This window comes from Pteropus medius, unplaced genomic scaffold (assembly GCF_902729225.1).
Source record: "Pteropus medius unplaced genomic scaffold, Ma_sr-lr_union100, whole genome shotgun sequence".
NCBI lineage: Eukaryota > Metazoa > Chordata > Mammalia > Chiroptera > Pteropodidae > Pteropus > Pteropus medius.
The window spans coordinates 20,942,469-20,963,140 of NW_024350319.1; the positions used below are offsets into that span (position 1 = coordinate 20,942,469).

General features: G+C 32.9%; 1 protein-coding gene across 1 annotated transcript in view; it reads right to left on the reverse strand.

Annotated features, from left to right (window-relative positions):
* HFM1 (helicase for meiosis 1) overlaps positions 1–20,672 on the reverse strand; it is an 81,994-nt gene that overhangs the window by 15,931 nt on the left and 45,391 nt on the right. Inside the window, exons 24-30 of the mRNA XM_039838811.1 lie at positions 16,275–16,372; positions 16,062–16,193; positions 13,538–13,623; positions 13,227–13,310; positions 12,942–13,099; positions 11,367–11,470; positions 10,823–10,969 (exon numbers count right to left, since the gene is read on the reverse strand). Of these exons, the coding sequence (XP_039694745.1) occupies positions 10,823–10,969; positions 11,367–11,470; positions 12,942–13,099; positions 13,227–13,310; positions 13,538–13,623; positions 16,062–16,193; positions 16,275–16,372 (809 nt within the window). The remainder of the gene's footprint in view (positions 1–10,822; positions 10,970–11,366; positions 11,471–12,941; positions 13,100–13,226; positions 13,311–13,537; positions 13,624–16,061; positions 16,194–16,274; positions 16,373–20,672) is intronic.

Genomic DNA, 20,672 nt, shown 5'->3' on the forward strand with positions numbered 1-20,672 from the left:
TGATCTTAGTTCTCACTAGTAATGAGAGGATGGAAAGAGATATTTGAACTGGTCCTTGAATGACAGACAGGATCTGGATATGAGAAGGGGACCAAAGGAAGATGTTCCAGGTAGAGGGCATAATATCTAAAGGCAGCAAACTACAGACTATAGAAATCCCTTTATTTTTGCTGAAGCATAGATTTTTAAGTCAACTAGAAATGCTGTAGACAGTGAAGACTTTTTAAAACCTTTACAACCTTTCTTGGTCTTTTACATTTTCAGTGCTGTTGCAATCAAGCTTTCTAAAGGCATGGCACATCTAGACAATGATAACGCTGTATATGTATAGCACCCTGTGGTAAATGGATAATGCCGCTCACTATATGAGGCAACCGGCTAGATGCCTTCAGGCATATTGAGAAGATCAATATATTGGGTACTGATAAAATAATAAAATATCAGCTGGAAGCTGACAGCTGAACTATAGTGTTCCTAACTGAACATAAACAACTTTGGAAATATTTAAACAATTCTCAGATAAGGCCACTCTGTGACTACAGTAGAAGACAGATAAGACTACAGTAAAATTATTTCTGAATCTAGAGACAAGGACACTCAAAAACTACAAAAATAACTAAACATCCCCCTCTTCTGGCTAACACAAATGACTGCTATTTCTTTAATCCTCCCATCCACAAGATAAGATGCTTCAAAATATTCAATACTCCTCTTTCTGACAGTACCAAATCCAGGATTGACCTCTGCTTTCTTTAAACCCTCCTAAGAATCACCTAGGAAAAACTAAAACTCTAAAATAAGCTCCTCCCAATTCCCTGAGATGACGCATGGTTCTGCCAGTGCTATGCTCTCCTTTGCTGCAGCAAGTTAAAAAATAACCCAACTTTCTTCAAATACATATGTGCTCCCAGCAGTCTTTGGCTGAAAAGTTTTGACATACTTTGCAAGGCGTGCCATGGCTTACTGGTTGAGAAGTTTTGCCCCAGTTCATGATCTCATCTCTCACTTACCTGACTAACCTTAATTTCAATCTTACCACATTGCAATTTACTCTATATGCTGTAGTTTAATTAATCCTCCTAAAAGTTCAACTCTGATCAGGTCATTTGCCCATTTAGAAACATTAGTTACTTCCTGCTGTCAACAAAATTAATTCTGTATTTAAGGTCCTCTACAATATAATTCTAGCCTACCATTCTAATACCCATACATTCATCAAAACACATTCACTTGCCTTTATTCAAATAATCCCAAACCTTTCTATGATTGTACCTTTGATATTATCTATTGTCTTAGAAGACCCTTACTTCTTTGTCAATCAGAAGGCTATCAACTTTCAAGGCCAACTCAAATGGCACAGCTATCATGAACATCTACCTTGATCACCCCATCTAGAAGTAATTTCTCTCTCCTTTGAGCCCTTATGGCATTTTCTTTGTACCTCTCCACTTAGTTTACTGTATGCCAGCTTATATTTAATGTACTTACATGAAAAACACAGTAGGGAAGATTAGGGTATCCTAAACTGAAGAAAACATGAGTTCTAATATAGACTCTTCTCTGCAAAAAACAGAGATTAAAAATAATACCTGTTTTGTTTACCTCACAGAGATGAAAAGATAAAGTATGTGAAAGCATTTTTAAATTAAGTGATAAACTAATAGTGTATGTATTAACTCTACTAATAGGTTAATTAAAGATTATACAAGTAATTATAACACTAAAATTGTTCTGAGAGTTATGAAGGGGAGGAGCACAATGCTATTTGATAACAGAGGGAACTGTCCTGGTCAGGAATGTCTTAGAAGTCTTCCCTAAATAAGTGACAACTGGACTGAGGAGTAAAGAAAGAGTGGGAGTTAATAAACCAAAGAGAGGACAGCATGTGCAAAAGCTCTAGGACAAGGGAAAGCATAGCACATTGAGAAACCGAAAGTAAGAATGTACAAGATGAGACTGTAGTGGTGGAAAGGTCAGACAGCCTATTTTTGTAGGGAAACAGCTCCATCGTGGCACTCTGGCAATTGCATGTCTCCACATAGGCCATATAGGCAAGGCTGAACTATTTACAGAACGCCCCCTGACTCATCTTGGGACATGTCAAGATAGGCAGTCTTGTGAGGCTCATCAGCCTCCTTAGCTTGCAGGAAGCTCCATATCTTGCATGAGGCTGCCTCCTGGTTCCAATAAGGCATAGGACTTTTCACCTTGCCCCTTTTGGGTATAGCTGCGGGCTATAAAACTGCTTAGCTGCAGTGAGAGTTCACTCCTTAAAAACAAAGCACCCCTTCATGTCATTTGGCCCCTCTAGTTCAGTGTCAGCCTATGGGATTAGGGATGCAAGCAGCTGATACCACGCTGATCTGGTTTGCTGTTTAAGTAATAAACTGTCTAAATCTATTTGGGTCTCTTGTGTCCTTACCAGCCAATTCTATGGAGGTGAGGCAAGACCACAAAACAGCTGCCACCCCACTGCTGCTTAGGGACTGATTCACATGACAGTATGGAACCTTGTAGGGGATGTTAATGATTTGGATCTTTTATTCTAAAAGATATATGGAGCCACTGAAGTGTTTTAACCAAAGAGGGGATTTAATTGAATTTGCATTTTGAGAAAAAATCACTCTATGGCGTCTAATAAGGATAATGGATTTGAGAGAGGACAGAGTGGATGAAAGAAAACTGTTAAGAATCTACTGTAGTCATTCAGTAATGAAAATGAAAGTAACTCAGTCCAGGTGGTGGTAATAGTAGAGTCAAAGAGAACAGACTGATTCGAGAGGTGTATAGAAGGTAAAAATATATTTTATGTAGAATCAAGTGGAGTGCTTTACTTTATTGAGCAGTATATTGTTTTCCTTGAAGTTTTACTGCCTTCCTTATAGTCTAGCAATAGCTACCTTAAGTTTTTTTTTTAGGTTCATTCAATGCTTCAAAGATAAAGATAAATATATGGAAACAATTCACTCACTTATTTCCCTGTAATTGATACCTCCTTTCCTGAGTCCTCCATTAGCCTCCTTATGCAATCTAGGCCTGTCCTATAGTAGTCATCCTGGAGCTTTCTTTCACTAAGTTCCTGGACTGAATCCACTATTTCTGGATTCTTTAATATTTTCCTTTCTTGGTTAACTGTTTTGTTTTATTGTGTTCATCCTTAAACTGCCCGAGGAAGGGCATATGAGAGTTACTTTCTGAATACTTGAATGTATTAAGATAGCTTTTTTTTTTACTTATCATACTTAATTGTTTGGCTGGGTATAGTACCCATCATGGAAAATAATTTTTTCCCTGGAGTTTTAAAGTTTATTATCTTCTAACATCCAGTGTTGTTGATAAAAATACTCACACAACTTTGGTTTTTTTTGTTTCTTAGAAAAACTTATGATTTTCTCTTTACCATGATGTTCTGAAATGCTGCAGTTATACCCCCTTTGTAGATTTTCTTTCATTCATGCTAACTAGCACTAAGTAAGCCTTTTTGATGTGATTTATGTCTCACCTCAAGTCTAGATAATTTTCTCAAATTATTTCTTCTAATTTATTTCTCCTCTCTTTCTGGAACACTTATTAGTTAGCTATTGGACTCTTAGATTGCCCCCTTTGTCTCTTTAATTTTCTCTTTGTCTTTTTGCTTTCATTTATATTGTAGTGACTCTATCTTCTGGCCCTCTAGCTTAACCATTTTTTTCCAATTATAGGTTTTATTTCCTTACACTCATTCTTGTTTCTTAATTGCTTTTTTTTCCCATGGCATCCTATTTTATTTTATAGTTCCAATTTCATCTTTAATTTCACCGAAGTTACTAATTAGTTTATATTACATTTTATTACATTCCTGAATTATCCTATTGCTCTTTCATCCATTTTCCGTTTACTTATTTTGGGCTCTCTTTCATATGTTCCAGATATTCCTCAAATGTCTCTTCATCCTTAGTTGTCTGCTTCTAAAGTAGTCTTATTCTATCTCCATTTAACAAATGAGAAAATTAATTCATACAGAGGTTAAGTAACAGGTTCAAGACTATGCAGATAGTAAATAGCAAACCTGAGATTCTAATTCAGGTAGTCTAATTACAAAGTTTGATCTCTCAACCACCTTACCTCCTAGTTATACTAGCTGCCTTAGGTCACCCCAAGTAATACATTTAATTTATTTAGGAAAAAAATCTTTTTTGGGAGTGGGAAGACTAAAAGGAAATGTCTTGCAGATTGTTTTGCAATATAGGATAAGAAGCTGCTTTCTCCTTTAATCCAAACCTCTAATAGATGCATTTCTAAGAATTACCACAAGATGGCGTACAATGACTACAAATATTTGTTCCCAGTGCCAAAAATTCATTAGGATCTGGCAGGATTTGGGACTCCCCAAAATTTCAAGGTAGAGTTAGCAGGTCTTGTCAGAAATGAGAACTATATATAAGTCTGTTTATGGAATACTATTGTATGGATATTACCTAAGTGACAAAAACTTTTTACTATATTTCTGTTAGAAATGGCACTTAGAAAATACAAGTGCTCCCCTAACCTCACCCTATTCCCTACATCCTGCAAATTATCTGAATTTGTCTTATTAACAAGTATAAGCTTATAGAGATTATACTTGTTAATAAGTATAACTAAAAAAATGAGGTTACCAGAGAAAACTGACCTAAGGTGTACTCTTCGATATAAAGTTAACAGATTCCCTACTCCATCACCATCATAACCTGAAACATTTTCAGAGTTTTGTCACATACATTAATTTATATATGTTTTTTGAAGTCTCAAAGCTTTTAAAGTTCCAGGTATTTAAAGGAAAACAAGTTTATTAATGTCAACTAGACCTTTGTTCAAAAAAATCCAGAAAAAAATTGAAAATAGTAGGCATCCCTGACACACTTAGCCTCACATCCTAATTATAATTCAAATAATTTGGTCTGTGCATAAATTACTGAAGTTAATATTGCTAAAAGAATATTACTTTGACTTTAATAGTTCCTGATTTATGTTAATCATAGATTTATACACTTTATAGTTTTACTTTTTAAAATGAGCATCTCCTTTTAATCATTTGTCAAATATTATACTATCACTTTGTTATTTATCAAGAAAAGAATCACACTGATTAATCGGAGTCCTTGATTTTACAATTTAGTGCATGTATATAACAAAGAGTATAAAGAAAAGCTGACTGCCTTTTGAAAAGTATTTAAATGTGCACACTTCCAAAGTGCATGGGTATTGGTTTTTTCCTTATATTCTTTAAGTACATTAAATTTTCATACTCCGAATGGCATAGCAAATGCAAATGAATATATTAATATCTAATCAATTTTCTTCAAATTAAACAAAGCTCATACTTCTTCTTGAGAATGAATTTAAAGGATAAGAAGTTCAAATGCCTCAACCTCATATATTAAGAGGTAACTGGCATGAAAAAATATCTAAATTTTTTATAACTAAAAAAGTGTATTTTTCACATTGCCATATTTTAAAAATAGCAAAAATATTTTCCCTTAAATTCTACAAAAATTTTATCTCTTGGACTATAACTATATATGAGAAATTGCTGCAAAAAGCATGTTTTCAGAGTTGTAGAAAACATAAAAATAATTCTATTATGTACAGTTAGGTGTATACTTTTGTTTTTATATATGGTCCTATAATCTGATATATACAATATTAAATATTTTACAAATATACAATATTAAAATATTTGTTGAACTTGCAAATACCTTTGGAAATCATAGCAACTATATTCTCTGAACCAAATATCAGTTTATATCATTTAATAATATGATCTGACATGAAGTCAGGAAAACTGAAATTTGGATTTATTTGAAAAAGCCCAAATTTTGTCCTAACCTTAGTAAAGTAAATCTGACTGCTTCACTGTATCTGTTACTGAGAAAGAAAATGCAGATAGTGTAGGTATGTTATGTTTAAAGGTATAATCATGTATCTTGATTTGGGGATATATGATTTTGCACATAAAAACTGAATTATATAGTTGGGATGTTCTTAAGATTTGGGATGGTTATGTATACATGTATGTGAAGGGTGTGTGTGTATAATAAAACAATATTTGTCTGATAGGAAGCATCTTTTAACTGTTTTCTACAGTGTTGAGCTGAATTTGTGGGGAATTCTGGGCCTTATAAAAGACTCATGGTAGTGTGAAGTATAGTAAACATTTCAACATTTTACTGCAGTAACAGAAACAATTCAAGCTATTTAAAAAAAAAAAATAGGCCTTTGGTGGGGTTTTGAAATGTATTACATGGCCACAGATATCTTACAAAATACAAAAGCAGTAACACAGCTAAGAGGGACTGAAACCCCAAAATGGAAAGTCATCAGAACTCTGGCTCTGGCATTCTCATCTTTGCTCCTCTCTGTACCTGTTTTACTCTTCTCATCCATAGTCCAACTATATATGATTCTTACCATACATGGTAAAGCATGGCCATCTGATAGTTAGTTCTGAGTTTATATTATCTTACTGCAGTACTAATTATAAATCGTCTTTCTTAAACTGTGGTATTTCCTTCCTTCTGGGAATCTGGACTTGGGACTGAATAAAAGAAGGTTACTTGGTTCCCAATAATTTTGCTGCCAGAAAAATAGTGGCCAAATGGAGATCTCAAGAGAATGTAGTATCAAGACAAAATAGACTACTTCTGTGATGTGGGAGTCAGTTCTAAGAAAAAGGGGATCATTGAAAGCTAAGCTGAAACCCTTCTTTATTTTTTATATACAAACATATGCAACCATGAGATTCTTTTTTTTTCAGCTAAAAAAAAAAGGGGGTGGTGGTGGTGGTGGAAAAGTACTTCTAAAAGAAAAGATGATATAACATTATAACATCAACAATGGTAACACAGAAAGTAAGTTATTAGTTTACATTTTCACATATACCTTTTTCAGGTGCTTTTAATACAACTATTTAAGTAGGCATTCCTCCAGTTTCATTCAACAGATACTGAGGACCTACAATGTACCACTTTCAAGATATATTTTGGAGACAGAATGATAGAACATGTTGATATATTGGATATGGGGTAAGAGGAAGGGAATAGTCAAGAATAATTCCTAGGTTGCAGTACTGAGTAACTTGGTAAATGAACAGATGGTAGTACCACTAATTGAAATGAATATTGAAAGAGAAATAAGTACACTAGATGTAGGATGGAGAAAGGGAAAAGAGATCACAAGTTCAGATATGGAAATGTTGAAATGAAGGTGTTCAGCAGATCTCTTGATATATTAATGACATTTAAAGTAATTAAAAAAGATAAGATCACCTACAAAAATAACGTAGACAGAAAAAGGGAGGCCTGGGACTGAATCTTAGGTAACTCCAACATTTAGAAGTCAGAGAAGGAACGGAGGGTGAGAAAAATATGAAAAAAGTAGCCTTTGAGAAAAAGGCAAGTCAAGGAAGAGTAGTGTCATGGAAATATTTCTCCATTTGCTTATTAAACACAACCACTTAAACAGGTATTTTAAGGACAGACAAAATTAAAAAAAAAACTGATCAATGGTGTCGAGTGCAGCTGAGAAATACTGTTCTTTTCTTTCTTTTTTTTTTCTTTTTTACAGATTTGGAAACCAAAGCTCAGAGAAATTGTATTTTGCAAAGATCACAACTAGCAATACATATCAGAGTCAAGATCAGAATCCACATGTCTAACTCAAATTCTTTTTTTCTAACTTTTTATTTAAGTATTTTTAAAAACTAACTTTTCCTTTTTTTTGTCTAACTTTTTATTTAAGTATATATAATATAGAAAAGTACATATATAGTAAATGTATGACACAATGAATTCTCACATACTGAACACACCCTCAAAATCAACAACTAGATCATGCAAACAGAGAATTATCAGCATCTCTCAAAGCCAATCTTATACTCCCTTTCAGTCACCTCTGCCAAGGGTATCACTTGTCCTTTTAATAGAACAGATTAGTATATTGGTTTTCTAGGGCTACCATGACAAAGTATCATAACCTGTGTGGTTTAAAACAAGAGCAATTTATTTCTTGTTATGGTTCTGGAGGCTAGATGTCTGAAATCAAGCTGTTGGCACAAACATACTCCCCCGGAACCTCTCCTAGCTTCTGATAGCTCTAGAAGTTTCTTTGCTTATGAAGACATAACTCCAGTCTCTGCCTCTCTCTTTGCATGGCTTCTTTTCTCTGGGTCTGTGTCTTCATATGGAGTTCTCCTCTCTGTATCTGTATATCTCTTCTTATAAGGACACTAGTCATATTGGAATAGAGTAGGCCCTAATTTTAACTTGATTACATCTGTAAAGATTCTATTTCTAAATAAGGTCACATTCACAGGTACCAGGAATTAGAATGTCAATGTATGTTTTGGGAATACAGTTCAATCCATAACAATATTATCATTTTTTATAATTTATATAAATGGAATCATACAGTATTACTCTTTTTTATGTCTGGCTTCTTTTTGCTTAGCATTATGTTAGTGAAATCCATTCATATTACTGTGTGTAGCTGTAGATCAATCATTCTTATTGCTCTACAGCAGGATATGGTCCATGAGCCAGCCACCTATTTTTGTAAATAAAGCTTTACTGGAACACAGCCATGTCCTTCATCTATATATTATCTATGACTGCTTTTGAGTTACAGAGACAGAGCTGCGTAGTTGTAAAGGAGGCCATACCGCCTGCAAGCCTAAAATATTTATTATCTGGCACTTTAAGAAAAAGTTTGCCAACTCTTTAGAATTCTATTGGGTCATTATACCACAATTTATTTGTCTGTCCACGGAATTGCTGATGAGCATTTGGCTGGTTTCTAGTTTAGGACTAATAAGATAGTAGTACTATGAACATTCCAAAGTATGTCTTTCGGTGAACACACATGCATACTACTGTCAGGTATATACCTAGAAGGGGAATTGCTGGCTCATAAAATATGCATATTTTAAGCTTTAGTAAATAGTGCTGGTTTTCCAAAGTAGTTGTACCAATTTATACTCACATTAGTGATTGAGAGTAATGGCTGTTACACAACTTCATCAATACTTGGTATTTTTCTTTTCCATTTAAGTCCTTTTGGTGGTTACAGAATGATATCTGATTATAGATTAATTCTTATTAAATACCCTTTCATATGTTCTTGATTGCTTGCATATCCTCTATTTGAAAGTATCTATTCAATCTTGTGCCCATTTTTCTAATAATTTATCTGTTTCATATAGACATAGGAGTTCTTTATATATTATGTGTAATAGTTCTTTGACAGTATATTAGTTTGCTAAGACTGCCATAACAAAGTACCACAGACTAAGTGGCTTCAACAACAGAAATTTAGTGTCTCACAATTCTGCAGGCTACAATTCCAAGATCCAGGTGTCAGCAGGATTAGTTTCTTCTGAGACCCCTTTTTTCTTGGCTTTTAGATGGTTGTCTCTCCCTGTGTCTTCACATGGTCTTCCCTCTGTGTGTGTTTGTGTCCTAATTTCCTCTTCTTAAAAGAATACCAGTCATATTGGATTAGGGCCCACCCTAACTACTTCATTTTAACTTAACTATCTCCTTACAGACTCTATATCCAAATATGGTCACATTTTGAGATACTGGAGGTTAGGACTTCAACGTATGAATTTGGGAAGGACACAATTCAGTCCATAACAGCCAGGAATATGTATCGCAATTTTTTCCTCACACTTTATGGTTGCTTTTCCCTCCCTTAATAGTGTCTTTTAGTGAACAGAGAGTCTTAATTTGAACATGGTAAAATTTATCAAATGTTTTTATAATTAGCGCTTTTTGTGTCCTGTTTAAGAAATCTACCTATTCCAAGGTCTTGAAGATGTATTTTTATTTCTAAAGTTTTTATTGTTTTCCTTTCACATTTAAATCAGCCATATATTAGAAATAAGTCTTGTGAGAACAGGGTCAAGATACAGTTTTTTCAATATGGATACCCAAGTGATCTATTACCATTTTTTTTAAAAGATCGTTCTCAGAATACTGCATGATACAGTCACTTGTCATGACACTGATTTTGTCATAAATCAGTAACTGTGTATCTGTAGGTCCATTTCTGGACTCTAATCTATTCCATTGGTTAATATATCTATCCTATGCCTATACCACACTCTCTTAATACCTATTGTTTAATAATAGGTCCTAATATCTAATAAAGTAAGTGGTCCAGTTATATTTTCTTCAAGTTTACTATGACTATTTTTGTTCTTTTGAATTCTTGCATGAATTTTATAGTCAATGTGTTGTTTCAGGGAAAAAAAAAAAAACCTGCTGGGATTGGGACTGCACTGAATCTAAAGATTAATTTGGGAATCTAAAGCTTAATTTGGGAAGAACTGACATGTTTATAATATCATTCAATTACTTGTTTTCCTTAATTTGCTTGCAATAATAATTTTTAGTTTTCATGTAGTGGTATGACTATCTTTTGCTACTGCATTATTGGGTATTTGAAATTTCTGATGCTATCATAAATAATATTTTTAAAATTATGATTTCTATCTCTTCATTTATGCTAGTATATAATAATAAAATTTATTTTGAAATTGAATATAATTCACACCGTAAAATCCACCCTTTTAAAGTAAACAAAATATTAGTGTGTTTTTAGTATATTCCCAAGGTTATGTAACCATTACCACACTCTAATTCCAGAACATGCCATCAACCACAAAGAGAAATCATGTATCTATTAGTAGTTGCTCTTCATTTCTTCCTATCCTTGGCCCCTGGCAACTACTAATCTACATACGCAGTCCTCCGTAGCCCAATCTTTACTTTAATACAGAAGAGGAATAAATATAGCCATTCACCTTTATTGGATCCTGCTACAGTAGATCTATCTGAATGTTCAGAATTGGAAATCTCTGTTTCTGATTTTTTTCGTATAATTATTTTATTTCCAAACTTCTTGGGTCCTAAGTAAAAGACTTCAAATTTCTGCTGAATATCAAGTCCAACTCGAAAAAGGAAAAAAGAATATGTGCTTATTTAAATCATATAAATCCATACATGAGATAATTTGTTTTTCTCTCTTATATTTTTATACCTGTTGGAACTAAAATGGCTAATAAGTCCAGAAAATAAAAATGCAAAGAAAAAAGTTTCAAAATTAAAATTTATGCATCATAAAAATGAAAATCAGTGTTCCCACATTAATTGAAAAAGTTAATCCATGTTATCTTTTACATATCTAAATACATAAAATTTCCTTTAAAATGATATATATTATTTAAATAAATTACTTTATACAATATCTTTTACATATATTGTTGTTCTGTTTCAGTATAAAGGAAATAATTTTAAAATTTTATCATATTCTTTACATTCATGTCTTCATTACTTCAATGAACTTACCATATTCAGAACTAATTAGATTTATGCTAAGATCTTCAGATTTAAGAGCTCTTTTCACATCAATCTTTTTAGCCCAATTTCCAGCTTTTAGCAAAACAGAATCCCTGAAAAAGGATAATGCATCATTTAATTAATGATCTGAACACCAAATGAAATAATACATTAATCTTCAAGAGATAATTTATCCTATAATATGTCCTATGTGGTGACAAACTGAAGTCAGTAATGAAAACTACTTTCCCCAGATTCTTGGAAGAGGAATTGGGGTGTCAGTGGAACTACTGTGATCATAATTTTAACTGCACATTGACCCAACAGCTGATTTCAAGATGCATTGACTCATGGCAGGCCCATCTGAATATATAGTTGCTATCAATAACCCATGAGCTTGCCCCTAAATCACTACCACTTTGAAATGGTTGTACATAAGTTACATGACTTTGTGAGAACTTCAATAGTGTCTTTAAAATTGATATAAAATAGATTGTATCTAATAACATCACAAACAAACCAACCACCAATTTTGTGACTGAACTCATTTTAGTCTCATACAGTCAAGGCTGTCAGATTTAGTTGTCACAGAGAATAAAGATTTGTACAATAACATATTCTCTATAAGTGTGCCATGGCTAGTTATGGGAGAGTAGTTACCAATGAAAAAGCTATTCTATCAGTCTCTGCAATCCCTTTAGGAACCTTGCATGGGACATTTTAGGAAAGTATCTTTCAGTACACTGGTAACAAGAGATTTCCATTTCAGAGTCGCTGCCATTCCTGAATTTGCAATGTACAGTAATATGGTTAGGAGCATAGGCTCTGGAGTCAGAATTTTGGGGTTTAAATATAGAATTTAGACTACCTATATGACCTTGAACAAACTGGTTAGATTATCTTGGTCTCAATTTCTTCCTCAATAAAATATAAATAATAATAGCACTTGTCTCCTATAAAGATTAAACAATTAAATACCTGGAAACTACTAAGTGCTCAAAAGAAATAGCTATAATTATAACTTAAATCCTAAGAGTTTGCTTATGACAGCTTAGGAAAAATAATAGTATTAGGAAAAAAAGGCTGAAGTAAAAGTTAAAGAATATATGCTAGAGTACTAGGTATAAAGAAAATACCTCCTTTTTATATTTGATCTAGCTGGCTGGATCCTACAATGGAGCTATACTAGTTTGTTAGATTTAAATTTGAAAATAGAAGATATATTTTGAAGTGAGTAGGAGGAAGATTACAATCAAAGAGTAGTAAGGTCATAACTAACTGGAGAAAAGCAAGAAAGTATGAAAGTTCAGCAACAGTGGACTACAGTTCATCTATTTACTTGTTTCAAACCATGGCGATAGACTTTATGCTTTGTTCATTAGAGTACTAAATATAACAATCTAAAACAACAGACCAAATTTTAATATCTTTTTTAATAGACAAATAAAGAAACTACCCCATTATAGTGTCAGGATATGTAATTCAGTCAGTCCTCCAGTTATTGTATTACTTTTTTTCTCAGTGGAATTTTTATTTTTATAACATATGTTTAGAAATAAAATCAAATAGAAATTTTACACTTACATAATTTTGTGCTTAGAAACCAGTTGATTATCTGCATCACCTATAATTAAGGTAACATAGTGAGAATCTGATGCTGTTCTTTTAGTTTGTAGCTGTTCAAAGTTTCTTAATTTAATGGTCACTAATATTTCTGCCATGGTATCACTGTATCTTGCAATCTTTAAGAAAGGATAGGTATAAAAAATGTTAAAAATAACCTTACTATCCATACTCAGCTCCAAGTCAGCTATGGATAGCATTATTCCTGAAAAGACAATTAAAATATCTAAAAATCAAAGTATTTACCTGTTCCACTTCAAGTTCATATTTTGGAAGATACATCACTGTTTCTTTTATTTGAGTTCCAAAAGGGGGATGTCTATTTAAAATCTAAAAACATTTATATCATTATATTCTTACCACAACACTAAAAAGGTTTTAGTAAAAATTTTTTTGAGTCAATAGTTTTAATAATGCTTATTACTTAAAACCTTAAAGTTAAAATACTTAAGACTATGAGAAAGAAAATCATTTTAATAGAAATAAACATAGAAAAATTAAGTTTTAAAATTTAGATAGAATACAGGTAACATTTGGAGTAAGTGAATATTAAATACCAGTTCGAGTTCTCTTGCATCTGTTTCTTCTATTTTTTTAAAAGAAGTCAAACCTGCATTTACCATTGCATTTGACAATGTTATACCTGTGGAAAATTAATCAAATAGCAGTTTTTAAACAATTCATTTTAAACTAAAACTATACTTTAATATTTAACTACATGAGTAAAAAAGAATTGTCACAGATTCAGACTAATAACTAATTTTTTTAAGTTGTTTTTTTTTCTTTTTAACACCTACAGCACCCAGTATTCCTGCATGGTCTCCCATCCAAGTACTAACCAGGTCTGACCCTGCTTAGCTTTTGAGGTCAGGCACATTCAGGGTGTCATAGCCATAGACTAATTTTTAAAAGTTTCTTAAAAAAAGTTTTCAGTTGGATTAGTTGGGCTGTAGTATTATTCAATTATACATATTTCCTTTTTCAAACTGAAATAAAATATGCATTTGATTTATAAGAGAAAGAGGAACTCTTTGGTCTGCATGATGACTCAACCTTTAGTTTTATCATATGTCATCCAGACAGCAAGTCCCAAGAGACAACTAATGTTATACTTGTGTTTGAAAACAGGCAACATGACTCAGAAATAAGAATATTGCTTCATGAAGCTATGGCATTCTGAGCATTTCTGTCTCAAAGTTCTCTGTTTCTGTACCTAAGTGAGATAATTTTACTCTTCTGCCTAAAATTTCCAATGCCTTTCCATTGCATTTAAAATAAAATGGCAATTTCCTTACTGTGGCCAAACTACCTTACCTATATGACTTGACCATAGTCTACTTCTCCAATCTAACTCCTACCGCTCTCCTTTCTGAATACTCTCTAGATACACTACTTTAATTTTGTCCCTTAAATATATTAAGTTTACTTCCATCTTTGGATCTTTTCTTTTTCTTTATGCTTTAAGAAACTGAAATTTAAAATTCTTATACTCATATGAATGAATTTAACCAAATCCCAAAATAGAAGATATTGTCAGAAATATAAAATTCCAAAATATTACCCCTCTATCTAAGGCACATATATTACTGTTGGTGGTACGACATTCCTATATTCTTACTCATATCTTTATTATTTCTTGGGAGTTTCTCATACTCATTCTTAATATACAACTTTCAGTATTCACATTTCCTTAATGCTCATTTCCATTTTTTCTCAAAACTTCTCCTGAATTTTAATTTTTTAGTTTATAAACATTGTTGAAAAATAATGTGTATTCTTTATTTCTTTCCTGATGCTCTGTAAGTACTTAGATTTGCTTTTTTGTTTGGATTCTCACACTTTTCTATTATATGAATTTTGCTGGGCAATATATGCTTCTTTCTGTTCAGCTGTACTGATTAAGTCTGAAGAACATATTTAGCGTTTGGCAATTTGGAAGGTACAGAATTTAACTAATGCCTATACTGACAATATTCTAAAAAATCGTGAAGACTGGCTTTTAAAATTATAATGAAACTTATGAGTATTCATTTAATCTAACTTCAAATTTTTCTGTAAATTGCTATTTTCTGAATGTTGTATGTAACCTTCTTTGCAATTCAGAACTCTTAGCTTTGTGGGATGGGTGTGGCATTTGGTTTGCTAGGACTTCTGAAGAAGGCTGAGTCTTTACATCAAGTATCTCTCCTCTACTTCGACCTTACTTTCATTAGTCAATCCCCACCTTCATTCCAGCTCCCAGCACTGGTCAGCCTTCTGCCACCCACTGATTTCAAACTTCAAGGAAATAAAAAGTAGGATATCTTTGTTTTAAGTAATAATAATAAGACAATCCCTAATGACCTTTTACATGATTTTTTTTAATGTCCCCAAGATGTGTATAATATTGTAAAGCTAACAAGACTGTCCATTATGGGATAACGACTCTGTTTTTAGAGTTCCAGCTGTCTAAGAAGGAGTAGGGTCATGAAGCCAAAGGCACCAAACTGGGAAACTCCAGAGTGCTTTACTCACACCCGTCTTTGGAAATTGCGCCCTCCAGAGCTTTTCAGTTTATACTCTGACCTATCCCAAGAGACCAATAGACAGGAAATAATCAAGTATAATTTGCAGTATCTCTATGAATATCAGTACTAATAACATAATGTTATTGAAAAAAATTTTTTTAAAGTTAAGATAGAAACAAGTGACATAGTTTTCTGTAATGAATTAAGAATGGCCAGAGCTGTTAGCTCTATATCTTGTCATTGAGATTAAAATAAAAGTCATAAAAATGGAATAGACAGCAACACATAGTTACCTAATTACTAAAACAAAACTTCACTCTTGGTTTGAAAACAAATTAAAAAATAAGAGCATTAATTTGTATTAGGTTTCCCAATTGATTTCAAATGGAATCCTTTAAGCCAGAGCAAATAAAAATCAGATTTTCAAGATAAGTAAAATACAGTACCTCATTTAGGCCTACAAATACAGTTTTTCCTTAAAGGTATATAATCATCATAGAACAATTTTCTTAACAGTGAAATACAAAATAAATCGCAGACATCGACAAACTGCCTACCTGTTTTCAGTACCTACCAATTTTTTCCAGCTGCTTGGATACATGCAGAGAGTTTTCCCAAAGTTTACATCTAAAACATTTAGCTAAAATCAAACTATTCAATAGTACAGCAAACTTCTGTTCTTGAAGAGCCAAAAAATCTGACAACCCTAAAAAAAAGTTTCCAATATTAAATTTAGTATACTAGTTTACTGAAAAAATATTGAAAATCCATTAATCCTGTAACATACATCTTGTAATTCGTGAGCCACTTCTGAAAATCTTCGCGGTATCTTGTGTCAAAGCAAAGTCTTGTATAGGAATGCATCCTAGCTGAGCCTGAATAAGACTAGGGGAAAGAATAAATTTCACTTTTTTTCTTTGAAAAATTATTATCTCACAGTATTTGACATCACTGACTAAAGAATCTCTTCTTAAAATTCCTCTCTGCCTTGATTTCTGTGACACTACTAGAGTCTATATCTTATACTATTGTTGCAAGTCATTATTGACTTCCTCTTCATAGTCTCCAAAAGTTAAGTTCTCATTTCTCTAATCTTATTTATTCACTTCTCTTTCTCTCAAAAATCTCATTTCTTCTAAAGACTTTCATTATCATCTCTAAATTGATGAATTACAAATGCTTACAGGGCATTTTCACTTAGACTGTTCCTTTAATCTCAGTACATCTAAAATTTTTGTCATATTCTCCTCCAACGCAGTTGTCTTTGGGCATTACCATATATAAGTATTATAGAAAAATAATAAAATTTGTATAATCAACAAATATTTATTAAGTGCCTATGAGTAACAAGCATAGTGTTAGGTACTGAGGATTCTGTTCAACATATGAGGGTTGGCAGCATATTAGTTGATTATTAGAAATCAGCAGTTGCTTGGCTACAAAATTTGAGGGGTAGGTGGTAAAAGGGGAGAAGAGGAGCTACATCCACTGTGCCTACTATATCCCAGGTTCTTTGTTACCTGTTTTGCCTGTTTACTTAGATAATCAGACATTGATATACAAAAAACTCTATAGATCTAACTAAAATTATTAGATTCTCTTGTATTACTCTCTTGGAGGCAGAGGGGGCATATCTCTTGATAAGACCAAAAACAGTCAGATGTACAAAGAGTACAGGTAGAAGAGTTACATTTCATGGTTTAGTTTTAGCAGATGATATGTGAAAACAGAAAGAAGTAATCAACTCATTTCTTATAATGGATATAGATAGCTAAAACTACAGACTACTTACTTCTTTTGGCTCTAGTATATGCTTCTGAAAATTATTTTACATCATCTATTAAAAATGGTTTTAAAGTTACATGGTTCATTAACAAGAACTGATGGAAAAATGTTGATAGGGTGCTTTCAAAACAGGATAGTTTGTGAACTATCCCGGAATGCACAAATATAGAGGATATACAAAATTGCTAGAATTAAAATAAAACGATTGAAATATTTATAGCAATAAGTCTATTAATAAGTAGGACACTTCTTCAACATAATACTTCCCTGTCAGAAACCTTGTTACAAGATGCAGTAACAAAACAGGAATGGGAGGGAGTACAGGAATTTATTCCGTTAGGTACAGAACTTTGGCTGGGATGTCTTTCTCTCTCCACTAGATAAGGCTATTCTGGGCTTGTCCTCAGTAGAAACAGAAGTCTCACAACCTCAAATGAGTGACACCTCTGCCACCTGAACTAATGGGGGCAGAATTACATGATAGTTAAATAATGACTAAATCAGGATTATTGTAAAGATTAAATGAAACTAGTATTGATTCAGTTTGGATTAGGTTCAAACATGACCAGACTATAGTGGCTTAAATACAAATGATTTATTCTCTAATGTAAAAGAAATCCAGAGTTAGAGACTCAAGGGTTTGGTTTGGTGGTCCTACGAGTCACCAGAGACCCAGGATTCTCCTTTATTTTTACTGTGCTATCTATGACTTCCATGCTTACGCTATCTCATGGTCTAAGAAGGGTATTGGAGCTCCAGTTATTACACATTCACTCCATGCAGAATACTGGAGAAAGGCGAAGGGATGTGAATGAGAAATGGTGCCCTGTTTACCACCTTAGTCCATTTCCTTTAAGCAGCCTTCTAGGAAGACTAACACAACATTCCTGCTAGCATCTCATTAATAAGACAAATCTTAGTCACAGGGCCACATTTACCTACAAAGTGGACTGGGAAATGTAATCTTTTTCATGTGTTGGTAAGAATGGATACTGGGACAATTAGTCAGCAATTTCTGCCATAGATCTGTAAAGCATCTAAAGGAGTGCCTGGAACACAGCAAATGTTCAAGAAATGGTTATTACTGATTATCATTGGTTGAGCCATTTAAGACCTGCTCTCAGCTTCTATAGTTACCAAACTAAAAAAAAAAAAAAAAAAAATGATACCAGAACTTCCCGGGAGACTTCTGTATCCTGGCCAACTCAGTAAAGGAAGGTTTGTTTAGAAAAGGTCTGTGTAATAGAAAGAGTAGAAAACCTTCAAATGAAGAGAAGTTAAAGGTGTACTATGAAGCTGTACTGACTCTCCCTTAAGAAGAGAAAAAAGTTATTCTGAAACCATTTTTTTTTTTTGCCTAAACATAAAACAAGAATGCCCCAAAAATCAACTGAGAGAAAAGATCAAGATGGCACATGGAACCTTCTATATACTTATTCCTCTTCAAATTCCATGAAATGATGGACATATATGTATGTGTGTTTATGTGTGTATGTCTCCATCTATAAAACTATAGGAAAGCAAAAGAGTATGTCATTGGCGGACCAGAAAGCTGAATGTTAGAAATCAGATCTATGAAGATAAATTTATGAGAAAAAAATAACTAAAAGAGATTATCCATAATACATCAAATATTTTCATGTATATACTCTTTCACCCAGAAATCCTTGAAAAATATGGAGTAAATACAAGGAAGTTCATTTCAGCACCATTTATACCAGCAAAAATTTGTAAACCACTTAACTTTTCATCAGTAAAGGAGTGGTTAAAAAAACCAATATATTCATACTCTAGAATACATTACTATTAAAATGTACATTGCTATTAAAATGTACATTGCTATTAAAATGTACATTGCTATTAAAATAAATGAGGTTGATATGTACACACTGATACAGAATCTTCATAGCATATCACAAGAACAATGATAATAGTATAAGCTTGTTTACACAATAGACATTATATATGTTAATTAGTACATCTATATGTACTAAATAAACAGAAAGGAAATAAATAGTAAGGATGCACAGCGAACTACTGATAATAGTTACTTTTAGGAAAGAAAGAGAGTCAAGGGAGACCTTACTTGGTGCTTTATAAATTTTATTTTTGACTCTTTAAAAATGAAGCCATGCCTTACTTATATATAACAAGAAACAAATGCATAAGAAAAGAAATCACCGATTTGTAAGATATCCTGAGTTCATTAAAAAATACCAGTTAAAGAAAACAGAGCAAGTGCTGAAGACAAAAGACCGGGAATTAAAGTTATGAAAAATAAAAAATAGCCTTAAAGTAAAGGACAGAAACTTGAAGGATGGAAATATTAAACTAAGAGAATTAACATTTGAAATTTAACAAAGTTACTGGGATATGAGGGAGACGTGAAAGTGGTAACTATTAGCCATTATCACCCACCAAAAGACTGTACATTCTGGATTAGGAAGGACCCCATACACATTCTTTGTCCCTGGTCAAGCTCAAGTAGATGCATAAAGGTGGGGAATAATAATGGGCAACTAAATTATGATACATTTAAAACAATTATAAAGTCATCAATTTTAATCAATCAAGAGAATGTATGCCTAATGTAAGGCAAGGTAAATGAAAGCACTTTAATTGCAAATAGAGAGTTCTCAAGAAGATGCTTTGATATGATTCAATCATTGGTGCAATTGAGTATATCAGAAAAACTATTCAGAGAATCAAGAGACCTAGGTCTAGTTTGAGATCAGTCCCCAGTTTAGCAGCATAACCTTGGGCAAGTCACAACTTATCTGGGCATCACTTACTTCATTTGCAAAATGGGAGGACTGTGCTATATGATCTCTAAGATCTCTACGATCTCTAAGGAATTAGAATTTCTAGAGAAATACAGCTAAGAAACAGAACATTAACTTCTGTTGTCCAAGCTACAGATTGGTCTGATGAGCTGCATACAACAGTGAGAAGTTTGTTTCTGAGACATCAAGGTATTTGGGAGATAACATTCAATGAAATGTTAGGGAGTATCCCAGAGAAAGAGTGACCTCTAAGGAAGAAAATTAAATTCTTTGGCTGACTGGTTTAATTGAGCTACATAAAAAAATCATTTCACCTGAAATTGCATCATCTAAATCAAAAAGTTTAACTGTAAGATCTAAATATTCAGAAAACCAAGCACTTGGCTTAACATATCATTGCATTTGTGTTTACAAACTGGGTAAAAGTCACAAGTTATAATGTAACATGCTTACTCCTCCGATTACTACTCCTCTATACAAACTTCCTTTCTTAGAAGAATAGTCATCCTACTGTCACATATCTATTCCTTCACTCATATTTTTGCTTTCACTATTTGTCTCTCCCAGAATGACAGTATCATTCAACAGACATTTATTGCACATGTTTTCATACTGTC